General features: G+C 41.7%; 2 protein-coding genes across 5 annotated transcripts in view; one reads left to right on the forward strand and one right to left on the reverse strand.

Annotated features, from left to right (window-relative positions):
• The first annotated feature begins 1,037 nt into the window (after nt 1-1,037).
• PGRMC1 (progesterone receptor membrane component 1) lies at nt 1,038-12,945 on the forward strand. The gene is made up of 3 exons (XM_073641171.1): nt 1,038-1,516; nt 10,321-10,476; nt 12,584-12,945. Exons 1-3 carry the CDS (start codon nt 1,246-1,248, stop codon nt 12,688-12,690), a joined length of 534 nt encoding a protein of 177 aa, XP_073497272.1. The 5' UTR covers nt 1,038-1,245; the 3' UTR covers nt 12,691-12,945.
• Nucleotides 12,946-21,981: 9,036 nt separating this feature from the next.
• The window catches only part of LOC141154777 (A-kinase anchor protein 17B-like), a 91,341-nt gene continuing 87,678 nt past the window's right edge, over nt 21,982-25,644 (reverse strand). For all 4 annotated transcript variants that reach the window (XM_073641183.1, XM_073641184.1, XM_073641181.1 and 1 more), the window contains one exon: nt 21,982-25,177. In XM_073641183.1, the coding sequence (XP_073497284.1) occupies nt 23,594-25,177 (1,584 nt within the window). In that variant the 3' untranslated portion in view covers nt 21,982-23,593. The remainder of the gene's footprint in view (nt 25,178-25,644) is intronic.

Here is a 25,644-nt window from a genome sequence, read left to right on the forward strand (position 1 = left end):
CATGATGCTGAAGTTGGTTTCTTATTTGTCCTGTTTCTTATTCACAACATTTGTTTTACAAGTTTAATACAAGCAGAAATGATCACAATAATGAAATACAATGCAGTGCGGTTCCCTGATGTGAATACACTGAAAAGCAGCTGCAAAAAAATATAAAAGTGGCACAAAAATGAGCATCAAAGTGGGCACCAAAGGGCGTTATCAAAAGGGATAGATGACTTTGGGCCACTGAGATAGTGATGAGATAGTGATAGCTCATTCCAGCCTGGTCCAAATGGGTGCTTGGGCTTCAGAGCTGACATCATAGTGGGCATACACACAATTTTCACAGATTTGAACAATTAACGTGTTTTTAAAGGGGTAAATGACTATGAGTCACAGATCTTATATCATCGTAAGTGGGCAGACAGACGGCCGTATTTCTCGTTTGAGAATCACATTGGAATCCTCGGACTGGCCATCGGGTCTTCTGACCTGAGTGCGACAACTGCATAGAAATACATCACGCTGTGACGCTCAGGTCAGGAGAGCCGGCAGCCAGTCCGTGCTCTGCGATGCCATCCTCGCACGAGAACTACGGTCGTCTGTATGCGCCCTTAGACAGATAATGATATCCAACTCACGCCCAAAACCCTTTGTGGCCTGATGGCAGTGACCTGTGCTTGATGTGGGGTATCCTCCTTATCTGTCTAATGGTGGTGTGAGATCAGTGGCCCTAAGGCATTAAGCCTTTTGAGCGCCCCCTTTTATTCTTTTTTGTAGCTAGTTTTCAGTGTATTCACAACAGGGCTCCTCACTGCAATGTGTTTTATTATTGCGATAAGTTCTGATTGTTACTAAACTTGCAAAAAAAAAAAAAAAAGAAGAAACCAACTTCAGCATGGATAAATGGTCTTTTTGGGACAAGCAGTGAGCCAGCTGTCCCCCCCAATAATCAGCAGTGATTTCTCTCTACCATGCACTGTGTACACACCAGCACTGGTATATTATACAACCCTCATGTGCGACATTCGACCTGGAACACCACGTGAGGAGGGAAGAGCAGAGAGCAGCCTCCTCTTCCTGTGCTGATCCCGCCTGTGTGCACAGTGCTGCAGGGAGCGCCAGTGTGCAGTGTACAGGCATACACAGCACAGGTATATAGTGCCCTGCAGGGAGGGGGTAGATCTGTACACCGCAGCCTGTCTGTGCCTCATCCTGCAGGATCCCATCTGCACCCAGGCTCGGTGAGCACTCTTACTGATCATGGCTGAGGAAGGCATCCTGCAAGAGATCTTCACCTCCCCCCTGAATATCTGCCTGCTCTGCCTGTGCCTGTACCTGCTCTACAAGATCCTGAGGGGCGACAGACCCCAAGAGCCAGAGAGCAGAGAGGAACAGCTGCCCAAGATGAAGAGGAGAGACTTCACCCTGGCCCAGCTGAAGGAGTATGATGGAACCCAGAACCCCAGGATCCTCATGGCCATTAATGGCAAGGTGTTTGATGTGACAAGGGGAAAGAAGTTTTATGGACCAGGTGAGAGATGCTGCAGGGTAAAGAAAGTAACATTCCTTGAGTCCATTCTGGATTATCAGGCAAGACATAGATCTCTATATTCAGCTAGAATCTTAAATATATAGCTCAGCTAAAATATAATCTTTTTCTGCACCATCACAATTATTTAGGACCTGTTGTAATCTGTATGAATTGTATGATGATGCATATCTATGAATAATGCGGTCAGTCCTGGCCATGATGTGATACACAACACAGTAATGTGACACTTGCACACTTTTTTGGCTCTGACCACTTGGACTTTCCATTTGTCTGTTCTGTTTTATGCCCAAACAGACTGTGATCCGTTACATCAGTTCTGCAGACGGAGGCAGAGGTACCCCGTTAATTATGGGATCCGTCAGGGTTCCGTATTTTCTAGAATAGAAGAAAAAGAGTTCTGCATGCACGACTTTGTTTGCATTTTCAAATAAGTAGATGTCAAACGAAGCCCCTAATAATCTGTGGGGCCCTTTCGCTTCTGTTTGCTCAACTGATGTAACGGATCTCATATTCCGTTTGTCTGTGCTTAAAACAGAACCCAAAAAACGAATCTCTCAACGGACGTGTCCACATAGCCGCCGTACTCCTTAGTCATTGTGATATCTGGTCTGTGGCCAGCTTTAGTCACAGCTCTGGTGAACACGCAGAACCGCCAGCTCCAGCCTTGAACTTTCAGACTTATCTAACATGCCTACAGTAATGTGGACCCCAGGCAACATAGTAGATTAACCCATCAATTCACACTGTTTTGTCTTTTAACACCCAGTACAATTGTTGTTCTTTTTTTTACCTTTTGTATATGTACCTGTATTTTTTTTTTTTTTTTTTTGTTAATAATTTTTCCCCTACAAAAAGTACTTTATTATATAAAAATAAATTTTATTAAAATTGGGCATTTAGCGTTGAAAAAAAATATTTCAAGTTTAAACATGTTTTTATGACAAAAGCTAAAAGCTCTCATAGAAAGTTAGATTATTATTATTATTTTTTTTTACTGCCATTGTTCAACAGGTACTTTTATATACGATAACACATGTCAGTAAGGCCATGTTCAAAGCCCAAACCAGGAGTGGGTGAAAATGCAGAATTGGTGACGTGTTTCTCTGATACTTTTCCTCTGATTGTTCCACTGCTGATTTTGGCTTTCAAATACTGATGTAAAATACTGACCGTGTGAACGTGGCCTAAGAGTCGTTGCATCTGGAGGTAGGGCTTTGTATACTGTTCAGGCTTTTACTATAACAATTCATTGCATATTATAGTTATTATAACTTTTTTTCCCCCCACGACACAAAGTTCTTTAATTATTATCATTTATTATTAAATATCAGTTTGTTTGTTTGTTTTTTTTATCATAATTGATCATTTTTTTGGTGTGAAAAGAGTACAAATCCAGGTGATATTGCATATCGTAGTAAGGGTAGTTATATACGTAAAACAAAAAAAAATATTACTTTTCATATCACAATCTTTGTTTAAAAAATTAAAATTCTTAATCTTGCAATTTGTAACACCTTCTACCAGCACTTCTACCACCTCCGCTCTACATATGCAGCAGCCTGCACATCACTCAGTAGATAATGGTTGCAATAAACAGGTTCATGGCTTTGATGATCACCGCTGGGTATTTTTCCCATTGTCTTCAAATAGTGGACTACATGAAAGAATCAGTCAAGCGCATGAAAGAGTGACACAAGGTTTATAGTTGGTAAAAGTGAAAAATTAGGACTTGTTTGCACATGTCGTTTTTACTGCATTTTTTTCTTGCAATTTTTTTGGGTGCGTTAAAAAAAAAAAAAATGCAGCATTCTAAAGCAGCAGCAAATTAAATGAGATTTCTAAAATCTCATTCACACAGTCCATTTCTTTGAGCTACGGTATTGGGTAGTTGTTTGTTTTTTTTAAACAGCATGTTAATTCTTTCAGCATTTTTGCTGCATTTTTTTTATTTTTCCTTATGCATTCTGTTTAAATAGGTATCAAAAACAAGTAGTAAAAAAAAAAACGCTGAATTTTTTTCATACAGGGGGAAAAAAAGTTGCAAAAAAAAAAAAAAGCATGGTGTAAACATACCCTTAAGTTGTACTGATTAGACAACACTTTTTGGTTTTACTGCTGCTATCCCTAAGGCTTCATTCACACATATGTGAAAAAATGGTACTGGTATCATCAGTGTATGCTATGTGTGTCTGTTTTTGCTATCAGTGTGTCCTTAGTGTATGGTCAGTGTTTTTCACATATGGATAAAGCTTCTCAAGACTTTGCAATGGTAAACACTAATGCCCAGGCCCGGCGTCAGCACCCGGGCAAGTGCCAGGGCCCTGAGCAGGCCGGGGGCCCACTCGCCGTTGGACACCACATTGCGCTATGGGACCCGTGAACGGAGGAGAGCGGCGCCAGCACCGTGGGGACCAGTATTCTGTATGGAGGACTATACTGTCCGGTCTGCCTTATGTAAGACTCGAAGAACTGATTAGGAAAATGGAAATGGTGAAATGCAGCATAAATTGCTACAACACAGTTCAATGTCCACAGCTGATCCTCCTCCCGCGGTGTGAAGAGGTGTCCGTCCGTGCACAGCTCTCACCATTCACTTGTATGGATATTCTAAAAACTTGCCAAACCTTTTTGCGACTGCCCCCTGCCACTACAAGTGTAGGTTATAGTATTTGGTGAGGTTGTTTTTTTTACCTCAGTGTTTGTAAGCCAAAACCAAGGGAGGGTGATAGAAACACGTCACCACTTCTGCATTGATCACCCACCCCTGGATTTGGCTTACAAATACTGAGGTAAAAAACTCACCAAATACTGAACGTGTGAACGTGGAGGGCTTGAATTGGGTTTTAAGTTCTTCTAGCTGCCACACCTGGTGGAGACCATTATTTGTTCTGGTGCTTTAGTTTTCTTTTCTGTTTGTAATCTGCAGATTATTCTATTATTTCTTCAGATTAATGCTGGCAGTGATAATTCCACCAGACGTTATTTACCAGGCGCTACACAACTCCAGAAATACTTGTGTCATATTTCATGGTCTTGGAATAACCTGTTCATCCAGTTTAGTTATCGGAGAAAGTCCCTATGTCTCGGCACAACATCATTACATAATGTGAACAGGCAGTGATGGGGCTGGGCACAACATTTGTGATGTGGCGACCCCCAAATTCATCTGTCACGTGACATTGGTCCACTGCCTGTAATAGTAGTAGGGGACGCCACACGTGTCTTGTGGTTCTGCTGTAAACCTGTGATCAACCACAAGCTAAGTTCACATGTAAGGCTACGGCCCCACTATCAGTATTTGGTCAGTATTCGGTCAGTATTTTTTCTCAGGAGTGGGAGCCAAAACCAGGTGAGGAACAATCAGAGAAAAGGTATAATAGAAACAAGTCACCAATTCTGCATTTATCACCCACTCCTGGTTTTGCCTCCCTCCCACTCCTGAGAAAAAATACTGACCGAATACTGATAGTGGGGCTGTAGCCTTACACTGGATCATGGCTCGGGACAATCTTAGTATTGGTAGAAACTGAAATTCCTACAGGCTGTCAGGGCTAGGGTGTCTTATTTTACTTACAGATCTAAGTTAATACTTCAAAATTTGGGGGGTACTGGTGGGCACCACAGCCAGCAAAGTCTAAAAAATGTATTCCCTTTTTTTTTTTTTTTTTTTTTTTTTTTGTCTGTGTGGACCCCATTTTGCAGGAATGTCCTGGAATTGACCTTTTTGCTGCTTATTTTACACAGCGTATTTGGTGTCTAAATTACTCAACATTTTACAGTACCAGAATAATTAATGAGAGATCTGAAGTCTCATGAGCACGCTTTTTTTTTTTTTTTTTCCCTCACATATTTTATCTCTGCTGCTTTTTTGCAGGGCTGTGGAGTCGGTGCCCATTTTGGTGGAGTCGGTATAAAATGGACCAACTCCAACTGCGACTCCTCAATTTCCCTGACACCGACTCCCTCATACATGGCTTGTGTTTAAGTGATAAATTTACTGTAGCACAGATTCATCTCAGCTAAAAGTCTAGACCCTTAGATCAGGAATAGGACAGACATGGAAATTTCATAACTTTCCCAAATTCTTATGAAAAAATATTCCCCACAAACTGCATTGAACTACTGTACCCAATTTATTATATATTTTAGGAGTCCGAGTCAGTCCATTTTATACCGACTCCACCAAAATGGGCTCCGACTCCACAGCCTTGGGTACAACCCTTGAATTTAGCGCATATATATCTGCAGTTATTCATAAAATATTAATCTGGAAAAATCACATGGAACAGCGTAAACCTGTGCCCCCGATAGCAGCGACTGCACAGATAACAGAAGAGATTTCATAACATTTACTTTGATTTTTAAGGGATTTGCGAAATGTTGAATGACAGAACTTAGACCTTTTGCACTTTGTGTCATAGCAGTGGTTCAGATATTATGTGGATATGTTATCTGAATCGTCTGGGTGGTTAATGGGTAACTTAGGTTAGTAAATTATCATTTTTAATTTTATATTATGCCTATTGTATTAGTCTGCATTACCTAATGTCCTTCCCTAGTGTTTACATCATGTCTTGCTGTAATGGCACATTATTCTTACTTGTTAAGGGCATATTTTTGATAAAAGGCAACTTTCTTATGGCTGCAGGTCTGAGTAGTGAGGCCATGACATAGACACAAAATAAATCTGTTTGATGGCTGAACATCTCACATTGAAAAAAAACGTTGATCACATCATCTGGCCCAACTCGGCTGGAAAAATAATCTGCTTGGATTATGGTTCTCAGTGGTATCTTGGTCCTTGTGTCCTGATATTTCAAGGATGATCCCCCTGTAAAGAAAGTAGGTCCCCTTCCCTTTGCTTGGTCTGTGCGAGTCTTTGGCAGATAAGCATACGGCCATGTAAGAAACTTTTTCTGCGTGGAACGTGTATTCAGAGAAGGTTGTCACTTCTTGCATGAGTTCATTAATCCCAGCAACTGAATATCAGGATTTTTTTTTATTTTTTTTAACCAACCTGGTATAAGCTTTGTGATAGTAGTGATTTGTGAAGGCAAGGTATTGATGTATTCCCAAATACAAAACTGATATATGCTGTTTCTTCTATTTTACCTTTCCGTATAATGGCCTTTTGAAAGAAATAATCTAAAAGCAGTTAAAGAGTAACATTTCATTTTTATTCCATGATTCTGAAATGCACATGAAAATAAGAAACTTTGTAATATATCTTATCAGAGAGATTTGCTTCTTTCTCCTCCTGGGCTGATCATTTTATTCTCAATGGCAAATATCACCTCCTATTCAGTAATATAATCTGTCTTCACTGAATACATACACTGCTCAAAAAAATAAAGGGAACACTTAAACAACAGAATATAACTCCAAGTAAATCAAACTGTCCACTTAGGAAGCAACACTGATTGACAATCAATTTCACATGCTGTTGTGCAAATGGAATAGACAATAGATGGAAATTATTGGCACTTATCAAGACACCCTCAATAAAGGAGTGGTTCTGCAGGTGGGGACCACAGACCACATCTCCGTATCAATGCTTTCTGGCTGATGTTTTGGTCACTTTTGAATGTTGGTTGTGCTTTCACACTCGTGGTAGCATGAGACGGACTCTACAACCCACAGAAGTTGCTCAGGGAGTGCAGCTCATCCAGGGTGGCACATCAATGCAAGCTGTAGCAAGAAGGTTTGCTGTGTCTGTCAGCGTAGTGTCCAGAGGCTGGAGGCACTACCAGGAGACAGGCCAGTACATCAGGAGACGTGGAGGGGGCCGTAGGAGGGCAACAACCCAGCAGCAAGACTGCTATCTCCGCCTTTGTGCAAGGAGGAACAGGAGGAGCACTGCCAGAGCCCTGCAAAATGACCTCCGGTAGGCCACAAATGTGCATGTGTCTGCACAAACTGTTGGAAACCGACTCCCTGAGGGTGGTATGAGGGCCCGACGTCCACAGATGGGGGTTGTGCTCACAGCCCAACGCCGTGCAAGAGGCTTGGCATTTGCCACAGGACACCAGGATTGGCAGAGTCGCCACTGACGCCGTGTGCTCTTCACAGAGGAAAGCAGGTTCACACTGAGCACATGTGACAGAGTCTGGAGACGTCGTGGAGAGCGAACTGCTGCCTGCAACATCCTTCAGCATGACTAGTTTGGCAGTGGGTCAGTAATGGTGTGGGGTGGCATTTCTTTGGAGAGCCGCACAGCCCTCCATGTGCTCGCCAGAGGTAGCCTGACTGCCATTAGGTACACAGATGAGATCCTCAGACCCCTTGTGAGACCATATGCTGGTGAGGTTGGCCTTGCGTTCCTCCTTATGCAGGACAATGCCAGACCTCATGTGGCTGGAGTGTGTCAGCAGTTCCTGCAAGATGAAGGCATTGAAGTTATGGACTGGCCCACCCGTTCCCCAGACCTGAATCCGATTGAGCACATCTGGGACATCATGTCTTGCTCCATCCACCAACGTCACGTTGTACCACAGACTGTCCAGGAGTTGGCGGATGCTTTAGTCCAGGTCTGGGAGGAGATACCACAGGAGACCATCCACAAGCTCATCAGGAGCATGCCCACGCTTTGTAGGGAGGTCATACAGGCACGTGGAGGCCACACACAATACTGAGCCTCATTTTGACTTGTTTTAAGGACATTACATCAAAGTTGGATCAGCCTGTAGTGTTCTTCTACTTTAATTTTGATGGTGAGTCCAAATCCAGGCCTTCATTGGTTAATAAATGTGATTTCCATTGATGATTTTTGTGTGATTTTGTTGTCAGCACATTCAACTTTGTACAGAACAAAGTATTCAATGAGAATATTTCATTCATTCCGATCTAGGATGTGTTATTTGAGTGTTCCCTTTATTTTTTTGAGCAGTGTATTTTACTTCGGAATTGAGAATTTCCAGAATGACTGATCAGTCCAGGAGGAGAAAGAAGCAACTCTCTCTGATTAAGATATATTACAAAGTTTCTTATTTTCATGTGTATTATTGAATTAGGGGAAAAAAAAAAAATCTAAAACGATGGTTTGTTAACGTGTATGAATCCTGGGCTAGTAATGAGGTGACTATTGGTGGAGCTTTGTCCCTGCCCGCTAGACCCTACCTTCACCGCTAAATTGACGGGTCTCTTCCTACATACAAACATGAGGGAAGACCTCCGCCTCGTGTATATACGGAGAGACCTGTCACTTTAGCTGAGCCGGTAGGGAAAGGTGGAGAAGGGGACACACCGGTGACTATAGACAACTCTGTGTTTCCGAATAAAAGCTGCTTATTCGTTACAATGGAGGCGGTGTGTGATTCTTGTACAGATTGTGATGTTTTCCCTTTAATGCTGAATACTTTGTAAGGTAATAAATAATGCCGGCAGGTTAGACATTATCATACCTAGAAGTAACCGGATCGTATTGCTTGAAATATGATGTATCTGACCGCCAGCTGGATGTGCTCCAATCACCCCCAACATTTCTTGCTGCCGCCTTCCCCCACTATCCCTGACTCTATGACAATGCTATCCAGGTAATGCAGGATGGAACAGCAGCATATTTGCTCACTGATTGTTAAACAAGCACATGATTTCGCAGGAGAACCTGCACAACTACATGGCCATAAGGATATGTTTACAAGTTTTATTAGTGTTTTTTTTTTTGTGCTAAGCTATTGGGGAAAACCACTGAAATTATTGGACATTGTAGATTGCTGCATTTTTTTCCTTACAGAAAAAGAAGAAAAAAAAATGCTGTGTGAATAAACCCTAAGGCTAAGTGCCCACGATGCAGAAATGCTCCGGATTTTTCCTGAGTGTTTTTGCATCTCCCTGGCAGAAAAAACGCATGCAGATTTTACATGCGTTTTTTTTTTTCTGCCAGGTAGAAGCGTTTGTCAAGCTTTTTTAACATGCATTTCCGTGTGCGTTTTGTCAAGCGCTTTTCCAAGTGATTTTGAGCATCACTTGGAAAAGTGCTTGACAACTTGGTCACACAATATAAATCCATCTGCTGCTTTAAATGCAGCATCGATAGTAAAAAAATAAAATAAAAAATTACAGTATACTCTCCTTTCGATGGCCCCCGGTCTCCTCAGCGATGCGTCCTGGCTCGCGATGGTGTGAAAGGACCTGCCGTGACGTCATTTAGTCATGTGACAGGTCACGCGACTGTCGACGTCGGTGGTCACGTGACCAGCGCATGACTAAATTATGTCACTTAAGGTCCTTTTACACCATCACGAACCTCCCGGGAGCCAGGACGCATCGCTGAGGAGACCGGGGGCCATCGGAAGGTGAGTATAATGTGTTTTGTTTTGTTTTTTATTTTATTTTAATTCTTTTTTAACTACAGTTTCTATGGTACCCGGGTCTGGATGAGTCTCCTCTTCTCCAGACCCGGGTACCATCCGCGCATTAAATCGCATGTATACATGCGGATGTTATGCGGTTCAATGCAAGTCAATGGCAGCGATTTCGCCGCGATTCCGCAAAATTAATGGTTGTGCTGCGGATTTTTCCGCAATGATAATCTGCAGCGGAAATTTCCGCAGTATGTGCACAGCACATGCGGATTATCATTGGGAAACATGGCAGACAACTTAACATGCATTTTTAATGCGTCTTTGCGGCGAAAATGCAGCCGCGGAAACGCATTAAATCCACATCGTGGGCACGCAGCCTTACTATCAGAGAAATGGTCCAAAAGCTAAACACGGCCAACACAATGACATTGCTTGCTAATCAGTATTGCACAGAATCACAGCTATTTGTTTTTTTTTCAGAGGGACCTTATGGTGTATTCGCTGGACGTGACGCTTCTCGAGGTCTTGCCACCTTCTGCCTTGATCAAGAAGCCCTGTCGGACACATATGATGAGCTCTCCGATCTGACCGCTTCCCAAAGGGACACGCTGGGAGACTGGGAGTCACAATTTACCTGTAAGCTGAAACTCTCATTGTTGTACATCATTGTGGAATAACAACACCTGGCCACAGACATAGCAATCATTACTAATCTCATTCTTATGGTGCTTCCAACCAATAGACCAGGCTCGGGAAAGGTTTCACATTTTTCATGGTTGTGATTTATCCTATGATGCAATTACAGGATGGGATCTGCCATTGCATGTATCAGAAATATTGGATACGTCCAATCATTATTTATTACCTGTCACTAACATTCCACAGAGCTGTATCATCCTTCACATTGGTTCCTGGCTTAGGGCTCATGCAAATGTCTGTGCAATTCATTGTGAGCATGGACCGGCCACGGCTCTCCCAACCCGAGCGTGACAGATGAATAGAAATATATAAAGCTGTCACTCTGGTTGGGAGGCCCGTGGCCGGTCTGTGCTTGGCCCCATTGCCACAGACATCTGAATGAGCCCGTACAGTGTAAAATACGCAGACGTTGGTTGAATCAGCAGCAAATTGCCCCCGGGGTTTGCATGCTGAGACTTACTGGTTTCAGTGCCTGAAACATGGTAGAATTGGTTAATTGTATCCAAACAGTGAATTACAACAAAGGTCTCCTGTCTGTGATGCCGTCCCTGAATTCACTGTTTGCATGCTACAAAGTTTTGCATGGTAATTACGTCATCGGTCTAATATATCTTTTTGCCGATAAGACAAATGTCTGAACACAAAATGGAATTTGTGCATCAGTTTTAGTTGAGATTGACCTCGATGGAGATCCTTGCTGTCATCTTAGGGTGGGGTCCCATGGTGTGACAGCCATGCTGCCAATTACCATGCCCATGTGTGAGGACAAAACAGGAGTTTGCTGGAAATTCCTCAGTGTTAACTCAAACTCATGCGCTCATTGGTCCCTTTGTGGCCTCCGCACTGGAGGACCTTACCCTCAGAAATCTGTCAAATTCCTTTTATCCTATTCTGCAACAAAACAGATCTTGACTGAATTTACACAAACATGCACCATATAATACAAGAAGAAAAAAAGATGCAAATAAACAAACTGTAATGTGAACCTACCAATCACCCAACTTTTATTAAGTAGTTTGTAGCGATGTCAGAATAGACATTGGGCCAAAGTGCAAAGTAATGGGCTAAGTCCACATGCAATCATTTAGTAGTTTAGTACTATTTAGAATGGGGCTAGACAACCTGTCGCTCGACAAAAAGATCTGTGCAATTTGCGACTTGCTGTCAAGCGGCTGATTTACGGCTCTGATTTTCTATTGCTGGTCGTACACAACACACTTGCCATGGACTTTGATGCAACTTTTTGTTTCTCCCTGCCCACTGCCAGATCTGTCCCTGCGTGTGCTGCAGGGAGAGATCTGTCACTTCACGGCAGGGAGAAGTAGTCTACATGTGGCTCAGTCCTGGCGGCTACTAAATTGTTTTTCTCTGAAATGCCACAAAGTGTCAGAGTTTAACTTATGACTGAGATCATGTTGCCCACGGATTGGCAGCATGTATCAGCTGTCAGATTCCCTTTAACCACAAGATTACTTTCTGCAACCAGCCAAAGGCTGTGTGCCCACTATGCTTTTTTCAAGCGTTTTTGCTGCGGAATTTCCACAGCATAAATGCTTGCAAAACGCTTGGTAATCCGTGCCCCATGATCCCCAATGAAAATCTGCATGTTCTGTACATGTCCATTATTTGTGCGTTTCTGCATGCGGATTTGAGGTCCCAATGCATTTGAAAAACGCAAGTCAAATCCGCTTGTAAAGACGCGTCAAAAAACGCGTGTAAAATCCGCAAGCATTTTTACTGCCAAGAACATGCAGAAACGCTGCAGAAATTTCCTGCATCGTGGGCACATAGCCTAAGTCTGCTTGACTCTCTAGAATCCTGCTGTATAGGCTTTTGTTAGCGGTGTATAATTGAAGGGTATACAACTTTGTGTATCAGTTATTGAATTTTTTTGTTTGTACTGGGTGAGCATCAGATGTGGGCACGTGATGATCACACTTGCGTATGACTCCGGTGATGTGAGGAGCTGCGCATCTGTGCCATCGGCACATGACTTCTACATGAGAATTGGTCTATTTATTGTCTCCATTGCCCTGTTTTCCAGTTAAGTACCATCATGTTGGAAAGCTTCTGAGAGAAGGAGAGGAACCCACAGAATACACTGATGAAGAGGATATGAAAGACTCTTCAGACCAGAAGAAGAAAAATTAAAGGAAGACCATATTGAAGATGACCTGTAACATTCCTGGGCTCGCATTGTGATTGCTCCACAATGTCACGCGCACCACCGTGATCCAGAATGTTACTGCACAACCTTTATTATATCCCTCTTAGTAGCAGCCATGTTTAATTCCAAGGCTCTCTATAATAATGTAAGAATATTCAGTCAAACACTAAATGCCTAATACTGTAAATGTCCCATGGGCGACCATGAATCTTCTACAATACACTTTTTATTTTCTCTTAGATGTTTTTCTAACGCTCACTTGTTCGCAATAACCTGAAAAGAACTAGGCCGTTTGCAGTGCTCACTAATGTATAGAAGTAGATGTATTAATTGTTTATTTTTTTTTTCTTTGTTAGCTTAATTTTTTACTTTTTTTGGAGATCTGTGTAACAACCCCCAGTGGGGAGCGAATGGCCTGCATTAGAGGTTGTGTCCCATCTCCTTTAGGGAATAGTAATTTACCCGTGGCAAATGCAAAATGTATTTGCTACAGGATTGACAGCAGGAATCAGATGATGACCCTCTGATTTCAGCTGTGGTCGTACAGATTGATGTGCCGCAAATTCGCATAAGGATTAGGTAAAAAAGTACGGCCAGGCTGCCAGCTTTTCCACATGTAATCTGCAAAAATAAGTAAAATTCTACTTTATTTTCTAAATCCATGCAGGAACCCGATTTACTCTCATGATATGCTTGCCACTTGTTAGTGCTGAAATCCACATAAAATTCTGAGTGTGTGAATGAGGACTGACCCAGCCATATGTTCAAAATCTTACATATAGAAAAATTGGGTACATTGCATATATAATATGCCTGATCTGCTATGAATAAAAGCTGCTGATGGATGGGGAATCTGATATTTTGCATGTAACGGCTATAATTGTGAATACTCAGAGATTATTTGTTGTAATTGGTGATTTGTTCATTCTGGATTAGACCTTCTCTCAAGGAGCCGAGCACCTGTGGATGATTGACAGCCGGTGTGTTGAGCTGTATTAAACACTTTCCTTTCTACCTATATACTTATAAAGAATTGCATCCACAATGCAGCCTAGCGTAAGCCTAAGAATTAGTGTCAGGTGCCTTATTTCTCTTCTGGTTTGTATCCTGTGCTGGTTTTATACTCGTCCCCAAAAAAACATTTTGCTCTTTTATTTGGTGTTTTAAATAGATTTTACAGCTGGGCTGGGAATGACCCAAAATAATGCACCTTCTATACAGTGTTATGTAGTAATGGGTATCAGTCTGTATATAAAGAGATTGGAGCAGGTATCTAAAATAGTGCATCATCGGATGGATCTCTGCCCACGTCCTGTTCACGTAATCTGACTGCTGCAGCCAGTCACAGGCTGCAGTGGTCTTGTGAACAGGGAATGGTCATTACTTATGGTGGCGGCACAGACAATCCCAGGTCCCTGTTCAGCAAAGTATTTAGCCCGAACAACATGTTTAGATCAAATTGTAGTCATGAAAGGTCCATTTACCATTTCTCACACACCGATGCATACAAATCACGGCATGCAATCAGGATCTGTCATAGATCTGTGCAATACAGCCATGTACATGAGGCCCTAACCATTGTATTAGGGTTCACCGGTTACATACATCTGATGGTTATTTTATTTCTAATCAGAAGTCTTCAGTCTAATAGTTAAAAAGGACCAAGTGATTTTTTTTTTGATTTTTTTTGAGGCATGGTGATTTATTTTACAAGGCTTCACTAGGATTAATGGGAATCTGTTACCTGTTTTTTTTTTATATGTAATCTTAGAACAGCATGATATGATACAGGGGTAGAGACCCAGATTCCAGTGATGTATCTGTGTTTTGCTGTTTCAATGAAATCAGTGTTTTATCAGCAGGAGATTATCGCTACAAGACAACTGACCTCAAGCAACCTAGTCCAACCCTGCCCCCAGCACAACTGGTCAATATGTAGTGTACACAGAAAGCTGCCAATCAGTGGTGTGTGCGGGATTAAACAGAGCTCAGCATTCAGAGCACTTCTAGAATCACATTTTTCTCTGCTGAAGATCTATCACAACTGCAGCACTAAGTGATACATCGCTGGATTCAGGGTCTCTCTCCCTACATTGTGCAGCTCTCAGATTACATAGCAAAAATCTGCTGACAGAGTCCCTCCAAGAAAATGCCACATCAGTCCCAGAGCAATGTCTGATATTGCAGTCCATGTCCACTCAAGTGAATGTGGCTGAAGTGGATAGACTACAGAGGAACAAAAAAAAAAATCACATCTGAAACAACCCTTTTTGATATATATTTTTTTCTTTTTTGTAAAATACAATGATTAAGCCTGGAAGAAAGATTTTCATACACTTACTGCATAAACGTTAGTAACAGCTTTGCCAATGCAAAGGGTTAAATTCACATCACAATCTTGAATGTAATGCTTGCTTTATTTACTATAATCCTAATATGCAGAAAGTTGTAATCCTAGGACTGTGGCTGTATTAGGTTGATCCATTGTGGGTTTTTTTTTTACCAACCTGAGGGTAAAGGTCCCTTAGGCGGTGTGGGAAGGTTTGCCTTCTCTCTTGTGCTGGGATCCATTCCTGTTTTCGTTGAGAACACATGAGCCTTACCGTTCTTGTTGATCCTGTTTTGGTGGACAGTGTAACTACATCTTCACATCATTCCAGTTGATAGAATTACTTTAATCCAAAAAATTATCACACTAAAAGAAAAAATAATAATTTCATTTTCATTTTGGTGAAGGGAGAAACAATCCATAGATAAGGTGTCCAAACTCAGATATTTGGGCTGTATTCCAATGGATACATTTTATATAATGTGGCCTACACTTCCGGGAATGCGATATATTCATGCAGGAATGGGAATATAAGCCATCACGCCTGCTATAACTAATGAGATGAGCACAATGTGTAAATTCTGTGTCTGTTTGGTTAATAAAATGCTGTTTCATAATGTGGCTGTTGTTTATCCAGCGCAATAAAGTCTATTGTCTGTGATCCGCTTTACCCTTTATGTGCCAACAGCATTTCACCTGCTTTCCCTGGATGCTTTGTAACTAGGTGCACATATCCGATCTGTCAAGAAGTGTTTCATGGGGTGAAACAACATACAGTGGGGAAAAAAAGTATTTAGTCAGCCACCAATTGTGCAAGTTCTCCCACTTAAAAAGATGAGAGAGGCCTGTAATTGACATCATAGGTAGACCTCAACTATGAGAGACAAAATGAGAAAACAAATCCTGAAAATCACATTGTCTAATTTGGAAAGAATTTTTTTTTTTACATTTTTGATTTTCAGGATTTGTTTTCTCATTTTGTCTCTCATAGTTGAGGTCTACCTATGATGTCAATTACAGGCCTCTCTCATCTTTTTAAGTGGGAGAACTTGCACAATTGGTGGCTGACTAAATACTTTTTTTTCCCCACTTTATATACATAATATCTGATAGCCTGAAACTTTCTCCAAATGTTGGAGAAATCCTTAAAAGGTTGTCTCTAGTGATGAGCGCAAGTGCTTGTTTCTCGAGTTTGCCTAGGGTGCTCGGGTATGCACTGAGTATCGCAGGTGTGAGTGACATGTTCGAGTCCCCACGGCCATATGTTTCGTGGCTTTTAGACAGCTGCAAAACATTGACAAACATGAGCAATCCCTGCATGTTTTCCAGCCTCAAAAGATGGGGACTCGGGCAGCCGCGATATTTTGTGCTTACCCGAGCACCCTCGGCAAACTCGAGTAACTAGTACGTGCGCTCATCACTATTTGTCGCCTTAACAGAGATGAGCGAACCCAAACTTAAAAGTTCAGGGTTTGTACCAGACAGTGTCCGAAGACTGATATCTCCCAGAAGTCCATTGCAATGTTCGGAGTTCCTGGGGAAGTCCATGAGAGTAGAGATTTTCCAGCTGAAAAGTCCGGGTCCTCATTGTTTTCAATAGGGTTCTGGTACCTGAACTGAACTTTGGAATAACCCGAACTTCCAACAAGTCCGCTTATCCCAACTCTTTAAGGTGCAGGAACATCATAGAGGGAACCTCCTCTTTTATAAGCCAAAACAGAGCCACCCTGTAACAGCGCCTACTATTCTGGCGGATTTATGCCATCAGTGTATTACATGGATGAATATTCATCTAATTAGCAGCCAGGTTAGGGATTTTGAGAGACAACATCATTGCCATACGTGAAAAAAGAAAGTTTTCCACCTTCTAAAAGTCTGTCAAAATCAGACCGCAGTTGGATAGCATCTGAGTGCTGTTGGATTTTTTTTTTTTTTTCACGGAACCATAGATTTGCATTGCCAATTCTGACTCTACACTCTTATCAAAGTCAGACGTGTCTCTGCGATATTACGTGGACCACTCAATCTACCAATAAATGACGGACATGCGAATGGCCCCATTCACTATTATAGGTACGAGTGCTATTTGTGAAAAACACGGATGGCCCTCTTACGCAAAAAACATGTCTGAATGAGCCCTAAAAAAAAAAGATCTGGACTTTGGCTGAGGTACAGAAAAGTGACTTACATCAGTGCTTGAACCTTTCAGAATTATTCATATTACTGCATAAATTTGACCTAAAATTATCACATTTTTCATAAGTCCTAAACGTATAAATGTAGATAAAGAAAATCAATGCAAACAAGTATAAAATGTTAGACTATATCTTTTTTTTTTATTGCAGAAAATGATCCAATAACATATTTCTGTAAGTGACAAAAGGACATTAGGAGTTGCAGATTATTTGAAGGTGAAATTGATTAAAAATGACTAATGGGATGACAATCAGGTGTGAGTGGGGTAACAGCAGGGATCTGTCAAAGTCTAATCTTCACAACACATGGACCTCAGGAGCAGAGAGGTTGATTCTCATCAGGATGGAACAGATATAAAACCATCTCAGGAGAGTTTGGACTCTACCAATCCGCAGTCAGACATATTGTGTATAAAAGGGAGGAAATTCAAGACCAATATTATCAGAGATGTAATCCTATGGGCCCCATTGCACAATTTGGATCTCAGTCCCACCAGCATTTTTCTGAAATGTATGGGCCCCTGTAGCATTCTAGATCCAATAAAGATGCTTTTGCTCTTTCCCACCCCCATAAAATAAATTGCAACACGACAAAAATATAATTTTCTAAGCAACACTTCTAAATGGTAGTGATGAAACAACATATCACCATATTGTTCCTGAACAAGTTGTCTATGCCAAAACTAATACTAGTAATAAACCACATTTATTATGGCTGGTGGCTCAATGCTCCACAATACATTCAACTAAATGTGCATCTGAAAACACACATTCAACTGAAAAAGGCATTGGCGGGCCCCTTCCACCACAGACCTGATCACAGTCGCACCCTCTGCGACCTTGATCATTATGCCCCTGATTATTACTCTCCCTAATAGTGGTTGGCCAACAAAGATCATACCTCTAATAGTCCCCAAAGGAATCCAAGCTAATGAGAACATTGCTGCCTGTTTGCAAAAGTTTACATGAACAAGCCAAAAGGCTATTAGTTCAGTAATTTGTGGACAGATGGGACCAAAGTGGAGTTTTTTTGGTTTAAATCATAAGCGTTCTATTTGAAAAAAGAAAACGTTTGCAGTGCAGCATAAATACTTCACGCCATCGGTGAAACAGTAGTAGTAGTGGTAGTGTCATGGTTTGGGCCTGCATTTCCTGCATCTGGTTCAGGATGGGGTACCATGATTGATGGAACAATGAATTCTGAATTATAACAGCAAATTCTAGAGGAAAATGTCAGTACATCTATCCATTAGCTGAGAGAAGGTGGGTCATGTGTGCTTTGGGTCATTGTCTTACCACAAGTCATTCTATAAAAATAAAAAATGGCTAAAGAAGAAAAAAGTTAAAAGGACTTTTTTTTTAATCGAGACAGGCATTTAGTACACCAGTCACGTGGGTGCTGCAGTAAGATGTGCATATTTTATTAAGAGGCACGATGCATCAATTTCATGCACAAGGCGGTTACACCAGATACTAAGTGAAGTTCATATACATTTGCCTCTCACAGACGTGATAGTGGATCATTTTTCTTCAATAGAGAAATTTACTTAAGTCTAATATTTTTGACCCATTTGTTTGACTTGGTTCTTTTTATCTACTTTTAGGACTTGTGTAAAAATGTGATGTAGTTTTAGGTCAATTTATGCAAAACTATGGAAGGGTTCACAAACTTTCAAGCACCACTGTATGTTGCCCATACACACAAGAACTGCTGACAGCTATGTTTCTTTACTCCCCCATACACATAAATGCTTGGCTGAGCATTCATGTGCTTTCAATGGGGAAAGGAGAAAACTGCCACTAGACTGCAGAGTATCTCCCTAGAAAACAACAGAATTAAAGAAGTTGTACGGTATTTCTTTTAAATTGCGCAATGTATTCAGCATGTGGGCATAAGTATATTTGTAAAGACCTTGTGTTGCTGATAATGCCTGTGAGTGGCGCTGTCGGTGGATCCTCACAGGCAGCACACGACCCCGCGCTGACGTCACGTCAAGTGAGGCGTGACTCAGAGCTGGGGTCCCCACAGTGGCTGCTGGGTTGTGGGCGGGGTTATTCCCCACGTCACACCCAGCATCCGTGCGCTTTCCCAATGAATGGGGACAGGGAGAGCGTGCATTGGATGCCGGGTGTGGCGCAGGGGAATAACCCCACCCACAGCTCAGCATCCACCAGTGGAACGCGAAACAGGGACCCTCGGCTGCAGCCTGGACTTGTTGTGACGTCAGCGGATGTCAGAGCCAGCTGCAGCCGGGGGTCACGTGATGCCTGTGAGCGGCCAGTGATAGCGCCACTCACAGGCAGTATCAGCAGCACAAGGTATTTGCAGAGATACTTATGCCCACATGCTGAATACATTGGGCAACTTAAAAAAAGTACGGGACAACCCCTTTAAGTGTAACTGGCTGATTCTTCTGTCCCCCAACATCATCTGACTGGGAAGAGTCGGGAGGCCCCCATTTATGTTAAATGATCGGTCAGATTCTGCAGGTCCGGCTGATGGAAAAGCACCACTCCAGCATTTTTTTTAAATTCTACTTACCACCAATGTAAGTTCCCTGCCCCTAGTATTATAATTACCGTCTTCACCTGCGCTACTCCAGTTGTCTTCTGCAGTTTGTGACTTGCCAGATCGCTCCAGTTTTTGCAGGGTGAGCCAGACGTCATTACTCAATGTAAATCTATGAGAGGGAGAACGAGGGTCTCATAGACTTACACTGAGAACTTGTGACTCTTACCTCGGACTTCTGGTCAGTCAGAAGTTGTGGTCACAAGATGGAGACGTGGGACCAACTGAAGATGGTGGCTGGTGAATATAATACTAAGATCAGGGAACTTACGTTAGTGGCACCACTCCAGTGCTGAAATAAAAAAAAAATAAAAAAAAAAGGAATGGTGCTTTAATGTGCATGGGGCCTTTCTTACGCCTCTCCTTTAATGGTACAATGGTGGTGACTTCTGCTGCAAGTTGCTTCCCAACCAGTTCCAATTTTGTCATTTTCCCAATGTTGTTTTACTCTTTCCAGTAGTGCACAAGTAAAATAAAGAGATACCTATTAGGGCACATAACTATATCCCTAAGTTATGTGAGTACACAATCCAGTAAGAAGAGGATGTCTCGGTAAGTATGTATAATATAATAATCGTGTGTATTATTTAGTGTCTTTTTATCTAGATTTTTTTTAAAGAGTTTTTTTATGGCCACTATAGTTCTAACCACAGTATTAGGGTAGTGATGTACTGTGGATAGGACACATGACACTTCGCATCTAGCTCATTAATATTTATCACGCAGAACTGAAAATAGTTATCAAGTCAACAGAAGGTCATCACATGCTAATAATATCTGCTTATTATTTAGGCAGATGTAACAGATTCCTTTACTGTATTTTACTTGCTTTTTGGTACTAAACAGACATTACCGAGTTGTCTTCAAAGAGTATTGTATTCTGCTGAAAGCACACGATATATGCACATTAGGGCTAAATACATTTACATGTCTGCACCTCATTACGTTCTGTGTAATTAGCGGCATACGCCTCTGCAAAAGTTTAAGCTGTGAATAACAAATTGTTAGGTGGGCCAGCTTGTGCCCCTAAGTTTTAGTATTCTGCTGCTGGGCATTCAGTTTTGATAGGAGTGTTCATAATTTTTAAAAACTGTGGCATGGACTACCACCGACAATACGGCCCAGACATTGTCTTCTCCGGCCTCATGAGGGTCTAGAAGAAAAATTGAGAATCCAAGAAACCCTTCAGGCATTTGTATATTTTTTTGTAATGGCATTCATAAGTAACATAATATTTCAGCACTTCGGCAGGCGTTAGTGCGACCATACCAAATGATTTTATTTTTTAGATTTTTTTTCACAAGCAGAGACAAGGTGGATGACTTTATGGGGTTGCCTATGACAATTCCATAGGATGTGCCATAAATGTCTGATCTGTGCAGGTCCATGAGGTGGGACCCACACCCCTCTATAGGTCGCCTGATCCCCCTTTCCATCTGGCATTTGACCACCAGTGGGTGCAGAGGAGGAGGAGGAGCATGCACCAGCTCTCTCCATTCATTGCTATGGGAGTACCGAACAACATGAAGAGTATTTGCTCGGCTGTATTCAGAGTTCTTAAAAGAATTAATGCATTATCCGTCATGTCTCCACTTACTGGTGTTCGGATGCCTGCTAGATTCAGGTACCCTCTTTCTGGAGACAGATGATGAGGGACCCTCTGGACATTTTTTGTCATTTATTCTGATCAGAGTAGTATCTGATTTTCTTGGAAGTGGAGAAAAAAAAATGTTTCTTGAACCTCTCCATTCCATCAGTCCAAGAAAATTGGACCGCACTTGGATGTCATCTGAGTGCGGTCCGATGTTTTTCACAGACCCACAGACTTGCATTGCCGATTTTGATCCGACCCTCAGATCATAAATCGGACATGTGCACAGCCCCATTGAATATCATGGGTACGAGTGCTAACCGGGAAAACCACACAAGCCCTAAAGGGATGACAGAGCGGGACGTGTTTAAAGCTGATGTGATGTATTCTTACCAAAGTGTTAAAGGGGTTGTCTGGGTGAAATGAAAAGTATGCAGTCCATATGATTCCCCTGTATTACATGTGGGCGGTATCGTGACTATGTGTGCAATTTGTAGACCTGTGGTCATGAGCCACCTGGTTTCTCTCAATAGAAGAGAATTAAGACAAACAAAATATCAGTTATATACAGACCGAATTAATTTATTAGCAAGAGTTTCCTGTGATGGTTTTACAATTATGCACCATTATTAGATTAGAAATGTTGCTTTTTATCAGATCATGTAACATTGATTATGTATTTCATGGATATGTCCATTTTTACACCCAATTTTTATTGCTTCAATAAATCTAAAAGATTCTGCCGTTTTATATGGCTTCTCTGCAGACCCATGTGTCTCCAATTTAGACTGATTTTGCAGTCACTCTTTTTCTATCTTTGGGCTAATCTACTGTAGAGACAAGACAAGAAGTGCATTGGACAAAACTCTGATCAACTGCGGTTGCCAATTTTGTCTCAGAATGGCCACTGTGGCGAGCAGAGCTTCAGATACAGGCACAATGCCTAGTCTGGAACTATACAAGTCTGCACAGGAAGGCTGTACGCAAAATGGCAGGATGTTTTGTTTGCTATGGCGCATGTTTTTTTTTACATTTTAGATGCAATACACCAACAACAGAAATTAAGTGCAAAACTACAGACACCCTTTAATTTTTATGGCCATTTTCTCTAAAATTGAAAATTAAATTTTGCACAAACTGTGCAGCTACTAACAATTAACCATTGGTCAGTCCAGAGCTATTTAGTTTTCTTTTAATGTTAAAGGGAACCTGTCATTAGATTAATGTTGCCTGAACCACGGTCAGCATTAATCAGATCCTGGCTGCAGTCAGGTATGTTTTATGAACTGCCGCGGGATTTCAGTGAAAACAGTTCTAAAAGCCGGCGGGGGACTATAGAGACCTGACTAGTCTGAGGACATGCCCGGCCTACTTCTCACCGCCCAGACTAGTTGGTTGGCAGATCTCTGCCATGTATGTACATCCACTGCAGTTGGCTGGGGCTGCACCGGACTAGTCAGGTCTCCAGACTGCTTTTCATACTATGGTTTTTTGAAAACAAAACAGCGTTTCAGAGTAAAACACACATGGCTGCCATCGCCTAGGCAGACTCCGATTCATGCTGTCCATTGTTTGGGAAGCATCAATCAAGTGAGAGGTTCCCTTTATTACTCTAAAATAAGGCACAACATCAGGGGTGCACAACCTTTTTTGGACGGAGGTCCACATTGCCCAATTAAACCAAACCAATGGGTCACAGTAAAGCATCAAACATCTAATGGTGCCGATTCCATTATTAGGACTCCCACCTATTAGGTGGATTGAGGTCCCTTTTTCTCCTATTCACAATCCATAAAGGAACAGACAATGAATTCAGCTTTCTCCATTGCAGTTTATGCAAGATACTGAAACTGTTGAGTGATTCCTTCTCCCATATACTACAATGAATATGTTATCACTCATGCATGGCCACTTCTTTACTTCATCTACTCCTTACCTAGATGATGACATGGTCACAGACATGGCCAGTCCACCATTAATACTTACCCATCTCTACGGTGCTACACGACACTCCTCTGTATACAAGCAGCCACCAGACCCTGTCAGGCCAGTCTGTGACCAGATGGTTGAGGGCCTCACAGTAAGGCATCAAGGTCCACATGTGGACCCCAGACTGCAGGTGGTGCACCCCTGCACTACATAAAGGTTCTTAGCATGAAATAAGTGTAACATGAGATTTTTTTTTATACAATATATCTAAATTCTAATTTTTACATTTATCCTTGTAGAAGTGTTGCTCCCATTCCAAGTAATCGGAGTATGAACTTTTTGCTCGACCTCTAAGCTGCTTGTTTTCTGCAGTTTGATGACTAGAACTTAGGCTACAGCTAGTCTCAGTTTCATCTGCGTCCCGTGTGGACTCTTCATGTTCAGACTCGGAAACTTCTTCTGCAAAACAGTAATCCCACTGTTTTGAGGTTTTTTCATTAGAATCCGACCCCCCTGTCTTGTGTACCTTACGTTTTGGCTTTCCTTTATGGTGGTGGCGCCAGATGTTTCCTTTGTGCTGATAAGGCTCACTTGAGCTGCTCTCACTTTCAGAGCTTGAGAACATTTCTTTACTGACTTTTTTCCCTTCCAAAAGGCAGATGCGATTTTTTAACTTTGACCTTTTTCTTTTCCACGTTGCCCTAATGTTAGACCCTGCATCAGACTCAGAGGCAGTAGTTTCAGAGTCATATTGTAAGGCCGGCTTCTTTTTGTGGGCATGCGTTAGTTTACACCGTAAATGTTGTTTTTTCAATTGGTGACAATATGAATTTAGTAGGTGATCCAAAAGACTGTCATGATGGCGGAACTGAGGATGCCCAGAAACACCATAGCGTTTTAATTTTTTGAGCTGTTTCATTCTCCGTTGCTTCCTTGAAGCTCTTCTGATATTGGTCTGCTTCCCTGAAATCTCACTGAGATCTTCACTAAAGTATTCGGATGTGCTACTTATCTCCTCCAGAACTTCCTTTAGTTCACTGTTGGAAACCGAACTAAGGCTATCCTCCTCGTCATCCCATGTTTTTTTATATGATCGCTTACAAGGCTCAACTAAATGAGGCATTGCTGTTTTGGTCACTGGAACCTCATGATCACTCTCAAGAAGAAGCTTGTACGAGTCACTATCCCCTTTTCCTCCATCTAGAGGAATTTGAGAATTTTTCGCTGACTCTTTGACAGGGGCTTCCCATTTACTGCTATCATCTTCTGTTTCTTCCTCCAACTCTGGCATAAAGTTCATCTCTGCAAAATGCCCATTCAGGTTCCGGAGTTTTATCTGGAAGCTGTTTCCTTTCCACCGCACCACTCTTCGGCACCATGGTTTACTAGGATTATCTTTGGTTTCCAGAAATAATCTGGCATACTCTGGATAATGGTAATAATTTAAGAGGTAGTTAATAAATTCATCAGTTTCGTAAATTTTCTTTTTTTTAGAAGATCTGTTAACGGCATCATCTTTTGATAGATTAAAAATCTGTTGACTATGAGAAGTCATTTGCGTATCTGGTTCTTCATATTCTTCATCCTCCATGTAAAGCTCCTCATTAGCTATGTCCTGGTTTTCGGTTATTGAACTCTTTATTTCTTGTTGGTGCATTTGAGTATCTTCCTTGGGTATTGCAATTTCCACTTCTTCTTTAGTCCAAATCTCAGTTTCATGGTGATAGTTTTCCTCCTCGGAGAAAGGTAACGACATAACCTTACTATTCTCAGAGTACGTGGACACGGAACAGTCACTGAGTCCTGCAAATTCACAGTTCATTTGCTCTTCTTCAAGTTTATTGACCTGAACCAAATCCTTCAGAGACAAAATATAGATATATAGTTACTTTGATACATCAATTGTACTGTACATGAGGCAAACTTTTTTTTTTGTAATTTCATCTGACTAGTTAAAGGAATAGTCACAACCCCAACATTGCATATGACAGTAGGCAGAAGCATTAACACGTGTAACCGATAACACATGAAACCAAACCATCCACAACAGCAGCTTCCTGCCGCCAGAGCCGATGTGCTGTCCATGCGGCATCACAGCTTTAGCCGGTAATTGACTGCCAGAATTGAATCACATCGTAAGTGGACTTTGTTCTAATATAACCAGCAACTATTTACTATTTCTAACAATATGGACTTATATCGGAGCTGTTTTTTAAAGCACCACTCTAGCATTTTTGGGTTGTTTTTTTTTATTGCAGTGCTGGAGTGGTATCCCAAATGTAAGTTCCTTGCCCCTAGTCTTATGCTTGCCAGGCGCCATCTTCA

Source organism: Phyllobates terribilis, unplaced genomic scaffold (genome assembly GCF_046119375.1).
Source record: "Phyllobates terribilis strain yellow unplaced genomic scaffold, ASM4611937v1 Scaffold_7__3_contigs__length_470593459, whole genome shotgun sequence".
Taxonomy (NCBI): Eukaryota; Metazoa; Chordata; class Amphibia; order Anura; family Dendrobatidae; genus Phyllobates; species Phyllobates terribilis.